Source organism: Dreissena polymorpha, chromosome 14 (assembly GCF_020536995.1).
Source record: "Dreissena polymorpha isolate Duluth1 chromosome 14, UMN_Dpol_1.0, whole genome shotgun sequence".
In the NCBI taxonomy this organism is placed as follows: domain Eukaryota; kingdom Metazoa; phylum Mollusca; class Bivalvia; order Myida; family Dreissenidae; genus Dreissena; species Dreissena polymorpha.
In genome coordinates, this window is record NC_068368.1 from 36,071,889 (window position 1) to 36,093,489 (window position 21,601).

The 21,601-nt window shown below is 37.0% G+C and overlaps 1 protein-coding gene across 1 annotated transcript in view; it reads left to right on the forward strand.

The window, feature by feature from the left end:
* LOC127858300 (platelet-activating factor acetylhydrolase-like) overlaps positions 1-21,453 on the forward strand; it is a 22,585-nt gene extending 1,132 nt beyond the window's left edge. Inside the window, exons 2-9 of the mRNA XM_052395309.1 lie at positions 1-526; positions 7,301-7,418; positions 7,906-8,071; positions 9,528-9,729; positions 14,621-14,826; positions 15,243-15,413; positions 17,054-17,202; positions 18,027-21,453. The exon at positions 1-526 is cut by the window's left edge and continues 47 nt beyond it. Coding sequence (XP_052251269.1) covers positions 122-526; positions 7,301-7,418; positions 7,906-8,071; positions 9,528-9,729; positions 14,621-14,826; positions 15,243-15,413; positions 17,054-17,202; positions 18,027-18,133 — 1,524 coding nt within the window. The 5' untranslated portion in view covers positions 1-121 and the 3' untranslated portion in view covers positions 18,134-21,453. The remainder of the gene's footprint in view (positions 527-7,300; positions 7,419-7,905; positions 8,072-9,527; positions 9,730-14,620; positions 14,827-15,242; positions 15,414-17,053; positions 17,203-18,026) is intronic.
* The last annotated feature ends 148 nt before the right edge of the window (positions 21,454-21,601 follow it).

Consider the following 21,601-nt stretch of genomic DNA (forward strand, 5'->3'; position numbering starts at 1 on the left):
GAGTAACAGATGGGATTATGTGTGAAATATACAATAAACAACGTCTACAACAACCACAGCAGAATCAAAACTCGCATGCGACTAAAACTATTTAGACCCCATTTGTATTTTCATTTAAAGAATGAAAAGGATAGAGCGGCATCTCCAACATGTTACCTCCTGTGTAAGCTTCCATATTGAATCTGACGACGACGACGCCGACGATGGTGGTATCACCAATGAAGATGAGTCCGACGAAAATTGCAACGTTGCCGACAAACTCAAGACGCAAACGCTCCGCAGCGACGACGGCCCGACGAAATTCATAAACGTTGGCGATAATACGAGCATTTCGTCTAACTCAGACATCAAAGGATCGCCGACGACCTGCGATAACAACGGCAAATATAAACATGCGAATGTCCGACGGCATTTGCCGCCGGGGTCGGGAAAGCATTCTGTCGGCTGCGTGGACATCATGGACGACCAAACAGACGACGGACTCTTCTTCCGACTGTTCTATCCGGTGGAGAAAACGGACGTGTTCGTAAGTACGATTTCATATGTTTTAGTAGCTTGACACCAAACGCGTGTAATATATTTGTGCCTATTTACATGTATATGATTTCAAGTTATTTTTATTTAATAAATATGTTTCTATTAAACCCATTTATGCCTAGCGTCTAGAAAAAAGGCCTTGGCAAACAGCGAAGACCCAGATGAGACGCCGCATGAAGCGGCGTCTCATCATGGTCTGCACTGTTTGCTTAAAGGAATTTCTGTAAGAAATTTTCTAAATATAGAAATACATATACTAGACATCCCTAACTTTGGAAATAAATTGATCCAATTTAGAAGGATGGGAGAGTCCATTAGGCATATATGGGTTAAAGTTGCTGATTGGTAAATAAAAACAGCTATTTGGATTACTGCTGCGTAGGATTAAAACGTCGAAGGGTTTCGCTCAACGATTTGATAGCGACGCCTCAGAACAAACACAACGAGTTGTTTTTCTAAGTCGTTAGCTCGAATGCATCAGAACAACAGGAGTTGTTAAAATCCTAAAATGCCTGAGGAAGTTTCGAACTCGGATAATACCTTGGCTTTAGGTAATATCAATACAGATTACGTACAGTTTTGCGCAGTTTATCATTGGCACTTTGTGTTATCCCTGTTCCCGATTGATACGAGTGCGGCATTTTTATCTCAAAATTTCGTTACCATAATACACACATCGTCGTTGAATTAATATCGTGGTAATTAATCTCAACTACGCCCACAAGGAAATACAAGTGCGATGAATTATTACTTATTGTGCGGTGATTTATCATCCGAGTCCGCGCATAGCTTATCGACATACCAACTAGGGTCTGTTCAACATGCAATCATTTCAGCCGCGCCTTGGAAAAACGGGGCTTAAAGTGTCATCCGAAATTAGCCTATGAAATTCATCCCTGATAAGCTAAATGGGGACGACACTTTACGCACTGGACACGACACTTTACGCACTGGACACGACACTTTACGCACTGGACACGACACTTTACGCACTGGGCACGACACTTTACGCACATGCATTAAGGCCCGTTTTCCAAGAGCGCGGTATATTTTCAATTGAGTCGCGTTCTGAGAAGATGGGCTTATGATTGTGCGTAAAGTGTCGTCCCAGATTAGCATGTGCAGTCCGCACAGGCTAATCAGGAACGACACATTCCGCCTAAATTGGATTTGTGCTAAGAAGAGACTTCAATTAAACAAATTGTCATAAAAGCGGAAAGTGTGCGGATTGCACAGGCTAATCTGGACGACATTTTACGCTCATGCGTTATGTCCAGTTTTCTCAGAACACAACTCAATTATACCGTTCAGATATTGCATATAAAGTCAAAATTGTTGCTGTTGCTGACACTGCTGCTTGTTGTTGATGTTTTATGCTTCCGTAACGTTTAATGCTGTTGTTAGTGTTTTTATTATTGTTGACGTTCTTCGTTATATGTTTACAAAATTGGCGTTTTTGCTATGTATATTTTCGTCCGTGGTTCGATGCGTTGTGTTTTACATACCTACCATGTCGTTCATATCAGATAGTTTCCGACTTGAGTGGCATTGCTGTATACATATAAGTTATGTGCACGTGATTTGTAGCGTTCACACACATAGCTGAAACCGCCCTTAACTGTAATGAGTGCATATTGCCTGTAAAATATAACATTTAACTCGTTCTGTTGTTAACCGCTATCCGTGGCTTAGCGTGAAAGTGTCGTATTCGCTGTGCATTTCTTCTTAGATACAGCAGTTTTTAGCTCGTGGCCCATTGGTCCTTATAGTGGGTACGGTGTCCAATTAGCAATCTGGGGTCCCCGGGTTCGATTCCCAGTATGAAGCGTTCTAAATTCTTAAATTAGACAGTAAACAAACTACTCGTTCTACAGAATTGGTTTTTATTACCGGAATAAATAAAAAAAATAACGCTCTCTCTTTCAAACAAAAGTTTATACATAGCTTTCAGTCTAGGTAATAGATACACACAATTTACACCGCTATCTAGAATCTCTCTGAGCGTCAGGGTTCTTCTCATGGTTAACGTATTTCTGTGCTAACATTCGCTGGCTAATAATGAAGATTTTACAACCTGATACCTGAGAAAGTGTACTGGTTGAATGGTTGATTACATCGTTGCGGCGACCGACTTATTATTGTGTATTATTACATACATCTATTACTATATTACTTCATTTGTGTAGTTATAACCTAGTTTCGCCGGTTGTTGAATACGACCTGTTTTTATTTGCTCTTTTCCACTCCTACACCTCGCTGGTTTAAGGAATTATCTTTCTTGTCCCCATCCTAAAATAATAACATTATTCTGAGAAGTTAATGTTTGACTTGATGAATAAAGTCGCAAAAAAATGAATACTCATTAAAACCGCATATTCCCAATGTATTACCTCAATTAATTTAAAATCAATCAATCTTCATTTATTAACAAAATGAAAATGACTGAAGTGTATAACGTTAATTTTAGTTTATATAGTACCTTGGCCTTCAAACTTCGAAATGAAATGTTTCGTTCATTTAGGCTACATAATAATATTTTCCGTTTAAATATACAATACGTTATTTTTACTCAATTGATTCAATCGGACCATGTGGCCTCCATCTAGCTTTTCGTTGATCGGAGTAAAATGTTCGAATCCCAAACTTGTGCAATGTAAAATGCAATTGTTGAAGAGTTAAATCCTGTCCCTAGCCTATTTGTCTCCCGTATACTTATCAGCTAAACAAATGACAAATTTGCAAAAATATTATTATGCCTTTGATGTCTTTAAATCTGATCCTGTAAAGACTAGGTATGGAATTACCGGTAGCAATCGCAATATCCATATTTTCCTAGGAATTAAATTGGAATGATACCTATTTAATGAGTGTATAATTCTATGTTGCTATGATACGCCTTTCTTTAGTCATTATATTATTGTTGTTTCCTCCACGATTTTATTTCTTATAGCTGATATATTATAATAGTTCCGCTCGTATTTAATACCCGATAATTTCAATGCTTTTAGAAGTAAGAATCTTCCAGCATATTCTACGCTTATCACAATATCAACTGAAGTCTACTGTTTGCTGCTAAACCCAGTTATGCCTAGCGTCTAGAAAAAAGGACTTGGCAAACAGCATAGATCCAGATAAGACGCCGCATGATGCGGCGTCTCATCTGGGTCTGCGCCGTTTGCTTAAAGGAATTTCTGTAAGGAATATTCTAAATATAGAAATAAATATACTAGACATCCCTAATTTTGGAATTAAATTGATCCGATTTAGAAGGATGGGAGAGTCCACTAGGCATACATGGGTTAATGCTTTTTCCTGTGTGATTGATAAACACCTGTCGGAGTTCGTCTTACCTGATACCAGGAATCGCGCGTTTCGCGTTGTTATCACATTTGGAAGCTAATTGTATAACTCAGTCCTGATGAAACTGTTGCACACAATATGAGCTTCGCTCTGTGAAAATGGTGTTTAAAGCATGTGCGTAAAGTGTCGTCCCAGATAAGCCAGTGCAGTCCGCACAGGCTAATCAGTGACACTTTCCGCTTTTATGATATTTTCTGTATAAAAAAGTCTCTTCTCATCAAAAATCTTGTTTAGGCGTAAAGTGTCGTCCCTGATAAGCCTGTGCGGACTGCACAGGTTAATCTGTAACGACACTTTACGCACATGCATTTTGCTCAATTTTCACAGAACAAGACACATATCTAAATTCATATTTCTATCTGGGTCAAGTGTGGTCGGAAACTGGTTCACCAAAATTAGTAAAAGATAGAAAAAATATCACCAGATTGAAAGTCTCATTTGTAACTCAATCTTGATGACACATGGTCAGAATGATTATCTTGACCTTGTCATGCTGAAAACTAGGTCCCCGTGTCAAGTCTTTGACACACCTAGTGTACCTTGAAATAAGGTGGGCTCTCAATAGCTATCATGGCCCTTTTGGTTTTTACGACGTTACAGTTGCTGCTATTCCTGCGATGATGATGATGATGATGATGATGATGATGATGATCATGGTGATGATGATGATGATGATGATGATGATGATGATGATGATGATGATGATGATGATGATGATGGAGATGATGATGATGATGATGATGATGATGATGATGATGATGATGATGATGATGATGATGATGATTGCCACTATTACTGCAACTTCCCTGGAACTGGCATTTTCCTTTCCTGCGGACTGCATAAGCTAATCTGAGACGTCACTTAATGGACTGCATAAGCTAATCTGAGACGTCACTAAATGGACTGCATAAGCTAATCTGAGACGTCACTAAATGGACTGCATAAGCTAATCTGAGACGTCACTAAATGCTCATAAATGGAGTCTGGTTGTCCAAGTGACCGACAAATAAACATATGTATAGTCACACACAAAAACTCACCTGAAGTTTTATAAAATACTATATATTTCGATTGTATTTGCATAAAAGTTTTTTTTTAAATCTGCTGTAAAGAAATACATAATTGTTTAATCATATTTACGTCTGTATAGCCTGGAACCCTGATAAAATTAATAGTGAAATCTACATGTATTTACATTCTCACGACTGATTAGTGTTTATACACTATTGAAAAATCGACGAGCAACTTTATTCGCTGTTTTAGTATTGAGTTCTAAAGGTTTATCTGCTTTCAGGCTGTGTTGCCAATTGCATCACTTAAAAGTGACAATTGCATTTTGTTCATTTTTGTTTATTCTATTATGTTGCAATATTTAACAAAGTTTATTTAATTCTGTGTGCTATGTATGTGCGTTTTAAAACAATCAAATTGCACAGTGCTTTCAAAACCACACACTTTGTATGCCCCGGACATATTTAACAAGCCCTATCATACGTATATAGTTATGAAACAATACCGCTGTCAAAAATTACATGAATTCTGATTTCACAAAAAAATCTGGTATTGAATTCCTTTTGCACACTAAAGTAATCCTTTGGCGTGTGCCAAATGTTAAATGTATAGTTTGCTAAGTTATTTGGTTACATAAAACCATGTCAAGTTGTTCAACTTTACCACCTATTCTATTATCCACTATTATCCACTTCTTTCATGATCATTAATTATGCGTTTGCGTGAAAAATGCAATACACTGGTTGTAATTGTCGATAGTGGTGATGGTATTTCTGGTGGTGGTGGTGCTGGTGGTGGTGGTTGTGCTGGTAGTGGTGGTGGAGCTGGTAGTGGTGGTGGTGGTGGTGGTGCTGGTAGTGGTGGTGGTGATGGTATGGGTGGTGGGGATTGGAGTGGTGGTGATGATGGTAGATGGTTGTTTCTTTTCATCGACCTTTAATCTTTATCCATAACTGATCGATATTTACGACGAAGGTTAAACTCTCAGTTGGTATCCGGGGGAAATTCTGCGATACTCACTAACCACTACTCTAATTTTAAATGGCTAAACGAGATTGATTACGAACCCCCATTAAACGTACATTACGTTAGTTCTTTTATGTGATCTTAGACCGAAAACCGACTCCTTAGCCGCTCTCCAAGTCGTATAAAGTCCGCCTGTATTCTAAAGAAGTTCATTATCACTCGTAAAATATTCACATAATTATGTTTAGGCATAATAACCGGTATGTTGATTTTTCTCTAAAGACTTTTAAGCTTTTAACTATGATAAAACCGATTATGTTGTCGTAATCATCACCATCATCACCCCACCACCACCACCACCACCATCATCATCATCATCATCACCATCGTCACTATCATACTGATTATTTAAGTTACAATATTAAATGTGCTCACAAAATATACAAAATAGCACTGTGACATCACTACTTCGAAAAACCAAATCTTCGACAAGTGAATAAAGAGTAGCGAAGGTGGGTTGAAAGATAATTACAAATACCGCCGCACGGTCGCTGTGGTTGCGATGGGGGAGGACATTTGAAATATTATGTCTTTGCGCGTAATCCAGCGAATTTACTTAAGGCCATTATCAAACAGTGTGGCGGTTTATACCAAAGAGATGTTCACTAGAGGTATAACAAGGCGTTGTTATTTCATAGCTATTTAAAGTCGCCCACGCAAAATGAGTTTGCAAATGGGTAAGCATATTTACTGCATTGAACGAATCGGGTGCGGTAATCGATTTAATCACAAAAAAATGATGATTATGCTGCTATTGTTACTGCTGATGCTGATGTAAATTGTTTTGGTTGATTAAAATGAAGTTTCCGCATGTGACATTTTCTCTCAATTATTTGTTAAAAAATATTTTGCATGCAACAGGTTAATAACCCTAGTCCATAGCGGATAGTTTTCCCGCTTACATAAAAAACAACACTTAAGCCGCAATGGATAAGATTATGGGATAATACATTAATGGTCGGTATCCGCGAAGCTGTCACACTCAAACTCCTTCAAGATCACATGTCGTATACACTGGTATTTTTTAACAAAAAAAACATGATTGGACGACACAATGGGATTATGGATGTTTTTCGCAGAACGTTCTTGAGATCCTGGTTTCTCCTATTATTAAGCAAATATAGTTTGTTGTGTAATAAAACATAGAGGACCTAGAAGGGGTGGGCGCGACAAAGCATTTAACGATATAATAATAATAATTATTATTATTATTAGTAGTAGTAGTATCAGTATCATTAGTTATAATAATAATAATAATTATTATTATTATTATCATTATTATTATTACAGTTATAATTATTATTATAATTATTATTAGTAGTAGTAGTAGTAGTAGTATTAATTATTAACATTATTAACATTACAGGAGCGCCATACCCAATGGCCCCTTTGGTTACCTAGGAAGCAGTACGGCCATGGTTACGCAAAATTCCTCAAAAAGAAACCGACGAAATTCCTGGGAAAGCTCTTTAACTGGCTTGGTGGTAAATATATTCAAGCAGTTTTATGCTCAAGCAATCCGTCACTTTACAACAATAGTTACAGATCAACACGGTATGGCAAAACACAACATATTCCAACTATTTGTGCATACATTACACAATTTAATGGAAAGAAACACGAAATATGTAATTATTTATCGGTTATATGCTTTAAGCTGTATTATCTGGCTTAAAATTAGTTGGATTCAATTGACTCGACCGACCCTAAAAAAACTTCTGAGTAGTCAAAAACTCAATTTGTGTGTTCCGGATTAAGTTGTCAACCATGTTTATAAATTCACTCGATCCCCATTGATAATGATTTGGAGCAAAAAATCTTGTATCTAAAGGAAGAATAAATGAAGACAATTTGGCCGACTTACCTACCCTGTTAGTTAGGGGTCGATGTTTTGGTGGAAAAAAAAACACTATTTTAATGTTCATTTAATTCAGTATATTGAAAACTAATCGGAAATTCGTTTCTCCCCAGGTGACGTCTACATTCCGGCCCTCTGGCAGGCCCCGGTTCTCGAGGGGTCAGAGAGGGTCCCCGTAGTGGTGATGTCACACGGTATCGGAGGCAACCGGACTTCTTACTCCGCGTATTGCTGCGAGCTGGCTTCGCATGGATTCATAGTTGCCGCGGTGGAACACAGGTGCGAACTACTTTGTGTCATTTGTCGTTTAATAAAATGTCTTTTACAAACAGAGGTGTTAAATATTTTCTCTCGTTTGATGTGTAATACATTTTTTGTAAATTTCAAATAATAGTAAAACAAAGATTTTGACATGGGTAGAATTGGGTACCTAACGGACACATGCATGAGTCTTAATGGTACGGACAGTATTACTAGTATGATAGCTGATCAACTATTTTATTTTACTTTATTTTAAATTTTTTATAAAGCACTAGATGTAAAAGTACTATCGAATATAGCAGCAAGGTTAATTATCTCCGAGTATCCGTTATAGCGTATCCATGGATGCTAGTTAGGGCCCCAAGTTCAAGCCCCCACAAATACACGAGCCCCGTTATGGAAAAGCGAGTTTCAATATAAATTGTCGTCTCAGAAAAGCCTGTTCACTATAATCTAACTAGGAAAGACCCTTTCCACATAAACTGGATTTTCTATCAGAAGAGCATTGTTTAAACGAAAAAATACAATAACAGCGGAAAGTATCGTCCCTGATTAGCCTGTGTGGACTGTAAAGGCTTATCTTGGTCAATACTTAACGCACATGCACTAAGTTCGCGTTTCCCAGAGTACGGTATACCGTAAACGCCATCGTGGATACACATTAAAATCCAGAGGCCGACAATGCGATTGTGCTATCGTACGATGGCGACAATGCGAAAGTACGATGGCGACAACGCGATAGTACGATGACGCAAATGCGACAGTGCGACAATACGATGTCGACAGTGCGAACGTACGATGGCGACAATGCGATAGTCATATCGTACTGTCGTAATCGTATCATCGCATTCTCGCCATCGTACTATCGCGTTATCGTACTGTCGTCAACGTATTATCGCATTGTCGCCATCGTACTATCGCACTGTCGCTATCGTATTGTCGCACTGTCGTCATCGTATTATCGCACTTTCGCATTTTCTCCATCGTACTATCGCACTGTCTCCATCGTATTTTCGCACTGTCGTCATGGTATTGTCGCACTGTCGTCGTCGTATCATCGCACTATCGTATTGTCGCATTGTTGCCATCGTACTATCGCACTACCGCCATCGTATTGTCGCACTGTCGCCATCGTACTATCGGATTGTCGCCATCGTACTATCGCGTTGTCGCATTGTCGCTATCTTACTATCGCATTGTCGCCATCGTACTATCGCATTGTCGCCATCATACTATTGCATTGTCGCCATCGTTCTATCGCACTATCGCATTGTTGCCCTCTGGATTTAAATGTGTAACCACGATGGCCCTAACGGTATTCCGTACCAGAGCTAGGCTAATATGTAAGAAACATTGGCGAGACAACGATTGTTTACTGCGTCGCTCCACGCACTGCTCACGACTTGGGTTTGTATCAACCATTGACGAACAAAATATTTAAACATGATCTTGACAATCCCTATGCACTTTGCAGGGACGGCTCGGCGTCCATGACATACCAGCTGAAGGACAACATCCGGGCATCCGTGGCGGAGGTCCCCAGAGACCGGACGGGTGGACGGTCGACGCGCTCATCAATGGTGCGCTCCCACAGCTTCAAGGAGGAGTGGAAATCGTTCGAGCACGTGGACGGCCTGGGCATCCGGTGGAACGACTATGAGTACCGTAACCGACAGGTGCGTTGTTGGGGCGAGCCTCGTTAGGGTAAACTGGCCTTAATTAATATGCGCAAAATGTCGTCTCAGACCAGCCTCGGCAGTCCGCACAGGCTTATCAGGGACGACACTTCTCGCCTAGACTGGATTTTCGTTTTAAAAATACTGCATTAAGACGATAAAATCCCTAAAGGCGGAAAGTATTGTCCCTGAAAAGCCTGTGCAGTCCGCACAGGCTTATATTGGGTGACACTCGACGCACATGTATTTTCTATTTCTTCGTCATGTTCATCATCATCGTCGTCATCATCATCCAAAAACAACAACAATATCAACAACATTATCATCATATCAGTCGTCGACGTCATCAGCTTCATGAATACGATGCTTTCATTGCCGTTATCAACAAAATTATTCTCGTCGTCGTCGTCGTTGTCGTCGTTTTTCTCATTATTATCACCAAACAAAACTTTTCAAAGTCGTTATCAACATAAAACCACGAATAAGCATCGTCCTCCTACCCATACCTATGCATATAGTATCATGGTCATCTCGCTGTTTTTTCATTGTTCTTACTATTTAAAAGCAATTAACGTAGAGAAGCTTGCTGTGACTTTTACACATGTATTATGAACTGATCTTTAGTGCTCTTGGAAAAAATCGACAGTCTTCGTGATGGAAACGCGTTTATTATTTCTTGACAAACAGGATTGATGTAAAACAAAGGAGGCAAAATTCATGTTAACAGTTTAACGTATTTAAGCCTTGTGGACTCTCCCATCCTTCTAAATTGGATCAATTTATTTCGAAAATTAGGTATGTCTAGGTATGTCTAGTATATTTATTTCTATATTTAAAATATTTCTTACAGAAATTCCTTTAAGCAAACAGCGCATACTAAGATGAGACGCCGCATCATGCTTTTTTAGCATAGGTGCTTGCACCTATGCTTATGGTATATACCACATTTTGAAAATCCACATCGGTCGGTTACCCTTTATGAAGCCTTACCTGATCAAAAATCAGACGAAATATCTATTTAATTTAGTATATGGTAATTCTTACAATTTTTTTTTTGGAAACGTTTTTCTAACGTTTTCTTCCAAGAATATTGCTGACACCGTTTTTAGTGAATTTTTCTAAGACCGTTTTATGTCAAAAAATCTTCTTATAACATAAAACAAATTTCGTTCGTAAAACAATTCTGTTCTTGTTGATAGTGACCTCACACCTAATTTATATGGGATCCCAATTTCGATTTCCTTCGTTTACTGTTCTGTGAGAGGTCAAATGTTTACATAACTGAATTAATAAGGCCCTGGTTAAAGTATATGTAACATTTCATCGGTTAATTATAAATAGAAATTAAAACATATTCTCAGCAGGAAGTGGGGCATAAATCACTTTTATTCTTTGAAAATGTGTAAAAAATGGCGGAGTACGATGAATGTTTTCTGATTTATGACATGGATTCTGACGTGCCTTTCTATGGATTTGATGAAGTAGAGTTTAAAAGTAATAGAGTTGTGTTAATTGAAGTTAAAATGATTTACTTTGAGCCAGAAATTTACGTTACGAGTAGGGTTAACGGTTTAAATGTGTCATCGGATTTAATGGATTAGCGCGAATTCTGGACGAGTGCTGTGTCTGTAAAATATTAAATGGAAAGCTGTAAATGTATCAAGTCGGAAAAGAAAACGGATGGTTGCATAATGGTATGCGTGAAATAATGTAATTCTACGTATTTATTTTCATAGTTATGTCATTTTGTAACCATTCACATTCGTCACTATTTGGAATTCCCGTTTCTAAAAATAGAGCATTTTGTTAACAAGGGGGGCGACTCGTGATGTCAGCAATCGTTAAGGCTACAATATACTAAATAATCGAGTCATGTACTTTCTAAACAAATCATCATATTTTCCTCGAAGGCATGTTATACACTTTGTTCTGGTTTTATCGTTTGGAGATATTGATAGGGTAAGCATAGGTGTTCACTTCTTAATCCCTGAAATAGGATAAAGTTGGAGATTAAAGTAAAAAATGGCACTGCAAAAGGTTACAATCCACTAGAAAACGGCCGAAAAAGGCGCAAAAACAGTCGATTTTGATTTGAGTCGAATTTGTTTTTGGTTTGAACATGACAAATCTTTTTTATTGCTTAAATCGATTCAGCTAAGAATGCCCGTCAAGAAAAGGTATGGTTATGGGGGTCTCTATGTGCAAAATGTTGTATTTATTTTCGCTCAAAGTTGTCGCTTTTACATCGAAACATATAAGGAAACTATTTAGTATATTTTGACCTAAACATTTACTTCAGCAGCAACTTCCCTGTATCTTGCAACTATGCTTTCAGCGCCATCGGCGCTCTCGTTTCTATACGCTAGGCATAAATGGGTGAAAATGCTAAATACGTTTTCAAAGACCATGTTTCTTTTTATGAAGCTCTTTAATTTTAGTTGAATAGGCTTTTCTCCTAACATGAATGTTATGTAATAAACTTCGGTAATCGGGAATGAATGACCTGTATATGACAGTTTAATAGCTCGTACTTTGGTATATAAAAAAATATTTCAGTAGAATACTAGTTCAGAATTATATACGTGCTCATGTTTCAATCACTTAGCCGTTTCAAATATTGAACTAATTGTCAGACAGATTTTTTTGGCATGTATTGATAGACATTTGTTTATCAGCGTTGTGACTGGCAACTCTAAAATAATAAACAAACAAATGCTAAGGCCAGGGTGACTATCTACGTATGCCTAATATTTTTAGCGGTCTTCTGTCAATAACAGTTGTAGGCACGAACACATTCAGATTGATTATCGATCGAATTTTGGTTAAACGTCAAGGCTAGCCTAAATTACTGGTACTGACAAATGCTATATCGATACGTGTACGTTTGAATCAAGTGCATTGGGGCTTGGCTAATTATTGAAATTCCTTGCCGGGAAGAAATTTAGCAGTCCCGTTTCAGAACCTTGAAAAGTGTTTGTTTCTTCATATCACGTCGGTATGGCGCTGACACGTAGGCGCACCATTAACTTTAGTGTCGATGATGAAGTTTAATTTTTACAAATAAACAATCCTAGGTTGAGCATGTAGATTTCGCCCTCGAGAGGCTTGGCTGATTTCCAAAGTATATGATATGACATATTAATGCATTTAAAACCCATGTATGCCTAGTGGACTCTCCCATCCTTCTTAATTGGATCAATTTATTTCCAAAATTAGGGATGTCAAGTATATTTATTTCTCTATTTAGAATATTTATTAAAAATGTATCGTATCGTAAATATGCACTACGATGTTTATTGAAACGGTCCCCCGATGTATAATTTGCTTTAATAAATCGCACATAATCTATAAAATGCTAATGCAAAACTTTCATGAAATGTTCGTAAGTCGTGAAAGGAAAACGTGATGTGTGTAATCAATGAAGTCGAACTTGACTTTCAGTTATGAATCGAATTTCTTTATTCTTTATATCATGTAAAACGTGTATGCTAATAAAGCCGTTCTTTTATATACATGTATATTCTCTACGATTAACCTATAAACCCTGTAATGCGAAAATGGGCGTTATTCGCTTTGCGCAATCTCGCAGTTTTGCCAGGAGCTACCCTATCCGATAATAAGACCACCAACCCTGCGTGACTTTCAAGCGAGCGTGGAATAAGACTCATTTTCGCATAACGAGGTCTCGAGATGAATATGTTGGCTTAAGTACTTAAAGCGATTTTGCGTGTATTGTTATTTCGTGTCCTGTATCCAGTTTGCCTGTCAACTTGTGATAGAGCGGGGTAACTAAAGGTTCAAACCACTAATTTACCGCGCCTTCCCCGGCAAAGTGTGTGGTTTAAATGTAATAGGTCTTATTGTTTACTATTTTGAGAGATGTTCAATCATTAAAAAATCTTTCATGTTTCGTGTTAAACTGAGTTCACGGCGATAATGTTTAATGGCATAAATAAAACTTTATTTTATTCTGAGAATCTCCCTCTTTTGTCTTCTCATACATATTTTTCCTTTTTCGCCTCTTCATCATTATCATCAGTGCCATCATCATTATGACCACTAACACCACTACCATCATCAAAATCATCAACAGTATCTAAATTATTCACAGCGTGCTCATTTTCATCATCGTCGTCTTTATCCTCATCATCACGAAAACAATCCGAGTGACAGTAACAACGATATCATCGCCGTCTTCCTTCTGGTGTTTAGTGTGAGCGTTAGCTCACGCTAATTTTACAGAGCATATTTTGCAAATCAGTATGCGCTTATAAGGCTTAACTACGCTATAGAAAGACAACCACTGCCTGTAGCAGTTAAATAATGCAGACGACAAATGCCATTCTCCTAGCTGAGTTGTCATTTGGCCTCATGACTAATAGTGTTAAACATCTTGTGAAGTCTAGTGTGTATCATTGAAGTCTGTACATATTGGCTGCTTTCATGGAAACGGGGCTTAAGGCATGTCAAATCAGATTAGTCTGTGCACACAGTGTGATTAGCCTGTTCAATTCGCACAGGCTAATCAAGGACGACATTTCTGATTTTATAATGTTTTTCCTTTAAAGAGAGTCTCTGGTACTGGGATGACAATTAATGCATATGCATTATGCCATTTTTTCCCACACTGAAGCTTAAATTTTATTTTTTATTAATGATTTTAAAAACACATCTGGACCAGTGCTTTAAGACACATTCTTTATAAATTTGAATGTGTTGTGTTCATTTAAAACTTGCAATATAAAAAGCTATAACATAATTTTTTAAACTGAGTTGCGTCTAAACTTATAGATCTACAACAGCGAACACTTACAGTGCCTTCAGCACTTTGATTAGATTTCGAGATTGTGTAATTCGAGTTTATGGAACTCTTCACCCACATCATGTTCAGGTTCATCAGCGTGGTAGAGAGTGCAGTAAGCTTCTAGATCTCCTTACCGATATTAATAACGGCATCTCCGTCCGAAATTGCCTCGGTTTTAACTTCAATCTCAAGCAGTTCAAGGGCCGTCTTGACTTGGCCAAGGCGGCCGTTGTGGGCCATAGCTTTGGAGGGTCGACCGTTGTGACCACGTTAGCAGACGACTCTCGCTTTAGGTGAGTGAAAACTGAATGTCCATTATCTTATGTTTTTTATTGTTGGTTTTCACGAATCAACATTATTTTGCGTTCTTATTACATATAGACAATAGATAATAATGAAACATGGAGTGTCAATAGTTTCCTGAAATAAAATAAAAAGCTTAAATACACTTTTACGTGAATAAAAGTACGGAAATTCAATCCAAACTAGTTTTATTCAATAAAATAAATATTACGAACGATTTAATGAAAGAGATGAAAAAATAAGTGAAATTTGGTCATATTTGATGTTCCTGCTTAACGTTACGAATTCATGCCTCATTTGAAGTTTAATCGTACTGTAAAAATACCCTACGACGTCTATGTTTTGATTTGTAAGATTGATACTCGATTAATAGGCACGCAGTTTCAATATCAATATTCCTGTTTAGAATGGGCATTATGTTGGACCCCTGGATGCACCCACTGAACAAGGAGTTGTGCCAGCGAGTGGAACAGCCGATCCTCGTGATTGCCTACGAAAAGTTCCAGTGGCGGGAAAATGTGGAGCAGTTCGATTGGTTGAAAATGGCGGGAAAAGACAGACGGATTATTACTATAAGGTAGCTTTAATGATGTTTGCTGTGTGCGTTTGCTGGTTGCTTTTGGTTTCATAATTAATAAGTGAACCGTTTGTGTTATTTTCATATTGGTCTTAGGTAGTTTTGACACATGATATTAGTAATGACATATAATAATGAAACCCGAGGTCAAAACCTCATGTTAATCATCGAAAACAATGAGTGTGTCGCATCACTTCCTGATGCCATTGAACATATTAAAACCCAACATTTAACAATGTGATGTGAATTTAATTTATTTATTTTTCACTGTCCATCGGATGATATAGAGAACAGCGCGAGTAATTTTTTCCAACAGTTTTATCATTAAATATCTGTTGGCATATTGTATATGTGATGCAATCAGTACATTATCTCGTAGAGGTGAAGAGTTGTCGCTCTTGGTTTATGTAAACGTACCTTTTTATATCAACGTCCATTTACACACAACTCATTTCAATGTGCAGAAACATCGTGCCAATAAAATATACTCATAAAAAGAATAATTACGTTTTGTTGATGATTCCTCGTCGATTTCTATGCATGCGATGACATGCGATGCCTCAAGACTTAATCCAATATGAACGCCCTGGTTCATACCAAGCGTGCCTTACGTAATACATGTTATTTTAATGAAGACATTTCGAACAGAAACATACCTGTGTTAAGTAAAATAAATATCATTCTCCTTCATAAGAACCGATGCCCTATCAGCATGCACTGAACATTTGTGTGGTGAGCAAGGTCTTGAGTTAGTCGAATTTGTCGTTCTTTAAATAAAACCATTTTATAGAATCCCGATATCTCTTATTGTAGTTTATACTTTAACCCACGTATACCTAGCGTCTAGAAAAAAGGCCTTGGCAAACAGCGTAGACCCAGATGAGACGCCGCATGATGCGGCGTCTCATCAGGGTCTGCGCTCTTTGGTTAAAGGAATTTCTGTAAGACAAATTCTAAATAAAGAAATAAGTATACTAGACATCCCTAATTTTGGAAATAAATTGATCCAATTTAGAAGGATGGGATAGTCCACTAGGCATAAAGGGGTTAAATTTACGCGCACTGGGAAAACGGGGCTAAATGGATGTGTATAAAGGGTCGTTGAGTCCGTACAGGCTAATCGTTGGCGTCACTTTCCACTTAGACTGTATTTGCGTTAGGAAGAGACCGCCCTTTAAATGAAAAAATACCATCAAAGCGGCGAGTGTCGTCCTTAATTAGCCTGTGCTGAATTCACAAGCTAATATGTTTGGACACTAAATGCAAATGCACACCACTTTATTAATTTGTGTTGTTTTATAACAACAGGGGTTATTAATGATACTTGCACATTGACACATTATGCAAATTGATTTTAAGAACAACAAAAAACGAGGTTTTGTTAATTTTACAACTATTTGTTGTTATGATTGAATCTTTCTTGCTGTTTCAACCGATCGAGATAGTGTTAACTACATTGTGGTTTCATTCCTTCCCATCAGAACCTAGTAGCTTACAAGATCATATTATACTTATACTCATAAAGCCCGAATATCAAGCGTGTATGAGCGTACATACATTTATTTAAGCAACACATGCATGATAAGAGTTTCACTCCCAAATAGACAGGCCACCTTTATAACTGTGTTTGTCTTCCATAGGGGCGCGTGTCACCAAGCCGTCAGCGACTTTCAGTTCATCGTCAACAAGTACCTGGGCCGCCTGATGATGGTTCGCTCTGATCTATCCCCGAAAATTGCGATGGAACTCAACCGACGGGCGTCCCTATCCTTCCTTGGTAAACACTTAGGTAAGCGTTATAAGGTTTTTCCCCTGCGGATGCAACTTAGGTATTGATAAAGCCGCGTTCTTGAAAAAAATGGCCCTAAAGCAGTGTCGTCCCCGTCCGCACCGGCTTATAAGGGAGGACACTTTCCGCCTAAACTAGATTCTCGTTTAGAAGAGACAATCTTAAAAAGAATCATAACAAACGAACAATTGCGTCTCCGATAAGCTTGTGCGGACTGCAAGGCTAATCTGGAAAAATACTTTAAAATGGCATTTTAATAAATTCCAGTTTTCCATGAACGTGACTAAGGTTGAAAAATATTTCGCGGTTTATTATTATTGCAATATCCACCTATGTATTTATTTAGTTTCTACCTAAGTACATGTATATACAGGTACATATATCCCTTTCCTGCATAGAACAAGTACCTGTAGTTAGGTTTGAAGTACACTTTGTCAGCAATATAATATTAATAATAATAATAATAATAATTATTATTATAATAATAATAATTATTATAATAATAATAATAATAATAATAACAATGATGATGATGATGATGATGATGATGATGATGATGATGATGTTGATGATGATAAGTATCACTGTATCGCCAATAAATATCGTCATCGTCATCGTTTCATCGTTTGAATAATAATCAGAACGGCATCATTCACATCCGAAACTGAAAAACTGTAGTAAGAATTTCGCTTTGAAAATGCAAATTAATTATTATTAAGTATTCACCAGTTTTAATGTTGAACGACGTACACAAATGTAGCTTTAACAGACATTTGTTTGCATAAAGGTTACAAAAGGTTATGTTTGTGTCTATTTCTTCACAGACTTAAACGACTTTGACCAAAACGATGACGTCATAAAAGCGCAACATGAGCTCATTATAGAGGGCGGTGCTTACGCGCGATTGGTGTGTCCCGAACCAGAAGTATGATGTCACGATGATATTCTTAGCCTCAAGCGTTCAAGCAGAACGTCAGGGCTATTTGATGGTTTTACCCTAAAGGCATTAACAGTCCAGTACTTTCAGCGGCAAAAAGATTCTATATCTATCACATTCCATATTTATAACCAACATTAAATTTCATATTCAGGGAACTTATTAGTTATAGATAATTGATGGTATTTTTCCTTTATGGTTTATCGTAACATTGCCTTACATCAACTATTTAACCCATTTATGCCTATCGTCTAGAAAAAGGCCTTGGCAAACAGCGTAGACCCAGATGAGACGCCGCATGATTCGGCGTCTCATCAGGGTCTGCGCTGTTTGCTTAAAGGAATTACTGTCAGAAATATATTAAATATAGAAATAAATATACTAGACATCCCTTATTTTGGAAATAAATTGATCCAATTTAGAAGGATGGGAGAATCCACTAGGCATAAATGGGTTAAATAACAATGTAAAACACGCCTGCGTACCAACAATACCTGTTGCTGCTCTGAACATATCTCACACAGAATCGGTTGCCATGTACTTGACAATATCTGTGATAATTCGTGTCGTTATTTATTATATGTTTTGAAATAAGCCGTGCTCTGTAAAAAAGGGGGTTTTAAAGAATGTTTGTAAAGTGTTGTCTCAGATTAGCCTGTGCAGTCCGCATAGTCTAATCAGGGACGACACCTTCCGCCTCAATTAAATTTTTACTTTCTGAAAACGGAAAATACCATAAAGCGCAAACTATCGTGCCTGATTAGCCTGTGCAGACTGCACAGGCTGTACTGGAACGACACTTTACGCACTCTCATTAAACCCCCTTTTCACAGAGCGCGGTCAAAATCTTGAGGACGCCAAACATTCCTTGCAGTTATTTCTTTTTGTTTTACATTATAAAGAAGGCAGATGATGGCATTTCGAAGTGTTTGCGATGTCATATCAGGGTACTAAAAATTGGTAAATATGACGTCATAATAATACCTCTAAATTTAAAATTATTGTATAAGCATATCTGTGATGTTACATTTTACATGCAATGTAAGTTAGATGCTTTTGTATTATTTTATTTTATATTTTGCGTTTACCCGCGATCACTCACGCGCACATCATATGTAAAAGTCACTTTTAATCTCATTGTTTTGATATTGTTGCATATTGGCATTTGATCAAGTTTTTTCACGAACAGCTTCCAGTGTTTTTCATCATAATATTTGTTCATTCAAAACAGTTAGTAAATAGATCAACCGATTGTATTTTGTCCAGATATTAAACTGATATTTACGCATGTCTTCAGATTGATTTAGATTGTCGGGTGTTGTTCTTTGAGGTTACAATGCAAATCAAACATTGATACATATTGGTGCTTTAACTGTATTCCTAGCGGTCGTGTCTGCAAATGAGTCGTGTTCTGAGAAAACGGGGCTTAATGCATGTGCGTAAAATGTCATTTCAGATTAGCCTGTGCAGTCCGCACATGCTAATCAGGGACGACACTTTCCGCCTAAACTTGATTTTCGGTAAGGAGGGACTTTCTTGAAACTAAAAATACCATAAAAGCGGCAAGTGTCGTCCCTGATTAGCCTGTGCGGACTGCACATGCTAATCAAAGACGACACTTTACCCACATGCATTAAGTCCAGTTTTCTCAGAACGCGGCTCAAAATTATGTTCTTCCATACTTTTTATCAATATATCTATAAAACTATTGTATAACGTCTTTCTAAATGTGTGTACTACGTGTGTTCTATGATTTTCTTCTGTTTCATATCTATTGAAGGTTATATTTTTGAACTAATGCCAATTTTAAAAATCCTTTCCAATAATACATAATATTGACATAAATTTTGTTCTCTTCATAATCATTTAAACCTATATTCCATGTCGTTTTGTTTGTTAATGTCTTTTTAATAATGCACTATTTTATAAACGTTTTTTTCTTTTTCATTAGTTTATTATTTTCTATTTTATAATTGGCACATGCATTGTTGAAAAATTCTGCAAATATTATTTCTGCTTCCGCCTATGTAAATACCTGAAATGTCTTTCAAATAATGTGTAATATAGACTTTAAATCATTTTTATTGCTTTATTATGTCTTTTAAAAAGTGTAATATTCTATAAAAGTTGTTTTCTGTTTCATTAATATGAATAATATTCTATACTCGTTTTTTCTTCTGTTTCATTAATACAGATATTGTTTTCTATTAACTGCACAATTGTTGTTGAATACCTCTGCTAACCACGTTTGGAATAAGCGATTTCTTTCAAATAATTGTTAACATGAACTTTTCAATTTTTTATTCCGTGATAAAATTTCTGTGAACAAGTATAAAATTCTAAAAACGTAATTTTCTTCAGTTCATTAGAATGTTGTTTTTTCTATCTTATTATTTACACAGTTTTATTGTTAAGCACTTCTGCTTGCCACTTATGGCATTAACTATGTCTTTCAAATAATGTGTAATATGTACTTCCAATGTTTACTTTTTGCATATGTGTAGTTGCTTGTGTGTACTTGCAGTAGATAGTGAAATAGCATATGTTATATATATGAGCCGCGTTCTGAGAAAACTGGGCATAATGCATGTGCGTAAAGTGTCGTCCCAGATTAGCCTGTGCAGTCCGCACAGGCTAATCAGGGACGACACTTTCCGCTTAAATGGTATTTTCCGTTTAAAGGACGTCCCTTTTTACCGAAAATCTAGTTTAAGCGGAAAGTGTCGTCCCTGATTAGCCTGTGCGGACTGCACAGGCTAATCTGGGAGGACACTTTACGCACATGCATTATGCCCAGTTTTCTCAGAACAAGAAACATATAATGTGAACATGATCTATGCCAACTTTGTATATGTCATGGAATTGAAATGTCCTGTTACTCGTTTATGTGTTTTCAATTTTCCTTTTTAATTGAGTTGTTTAACTTGTTTAAGTGTTTATATTTTTTTAAACATACCAATTGTCATAGTTTCCAATTAGTTTGATTAAGTTTGAAAATTGTCTGTTATTTCTGTAATACATACTGACTCGTCTTGCTTTAGATTCATACTATTTCAACACACAAATATCATAAAGCAAGCACGTATCGACTATGTCTTTTTAAAAGAGCCGCTTATAAAACACATTATTTTGAATAATCTAGAACCAATATCACTCTTTTATTTCCTAAGATGGTTGCACCGCTTTGATTTTTCTTATAACATTAATACAATTTCTTTGACCCAGGTTCTTTTGGCACACACCTCTCTTTTATTTTTATTTTTGCTTTGGCAAAGCCATATCACTGTGATCCGCAACAAAACGATAACATACGTGCTGTAGTTTCTTCATTATTTTGTCTGCATAGACATTATGAAACCTCCTGGAATTATATGAGTAATGTAAGAATAACTCGTTTTAAAACGTGTTTTCGATATATTTATGGAAATATTTCCGAATTTAAAGCGGCATAATTATGATTTG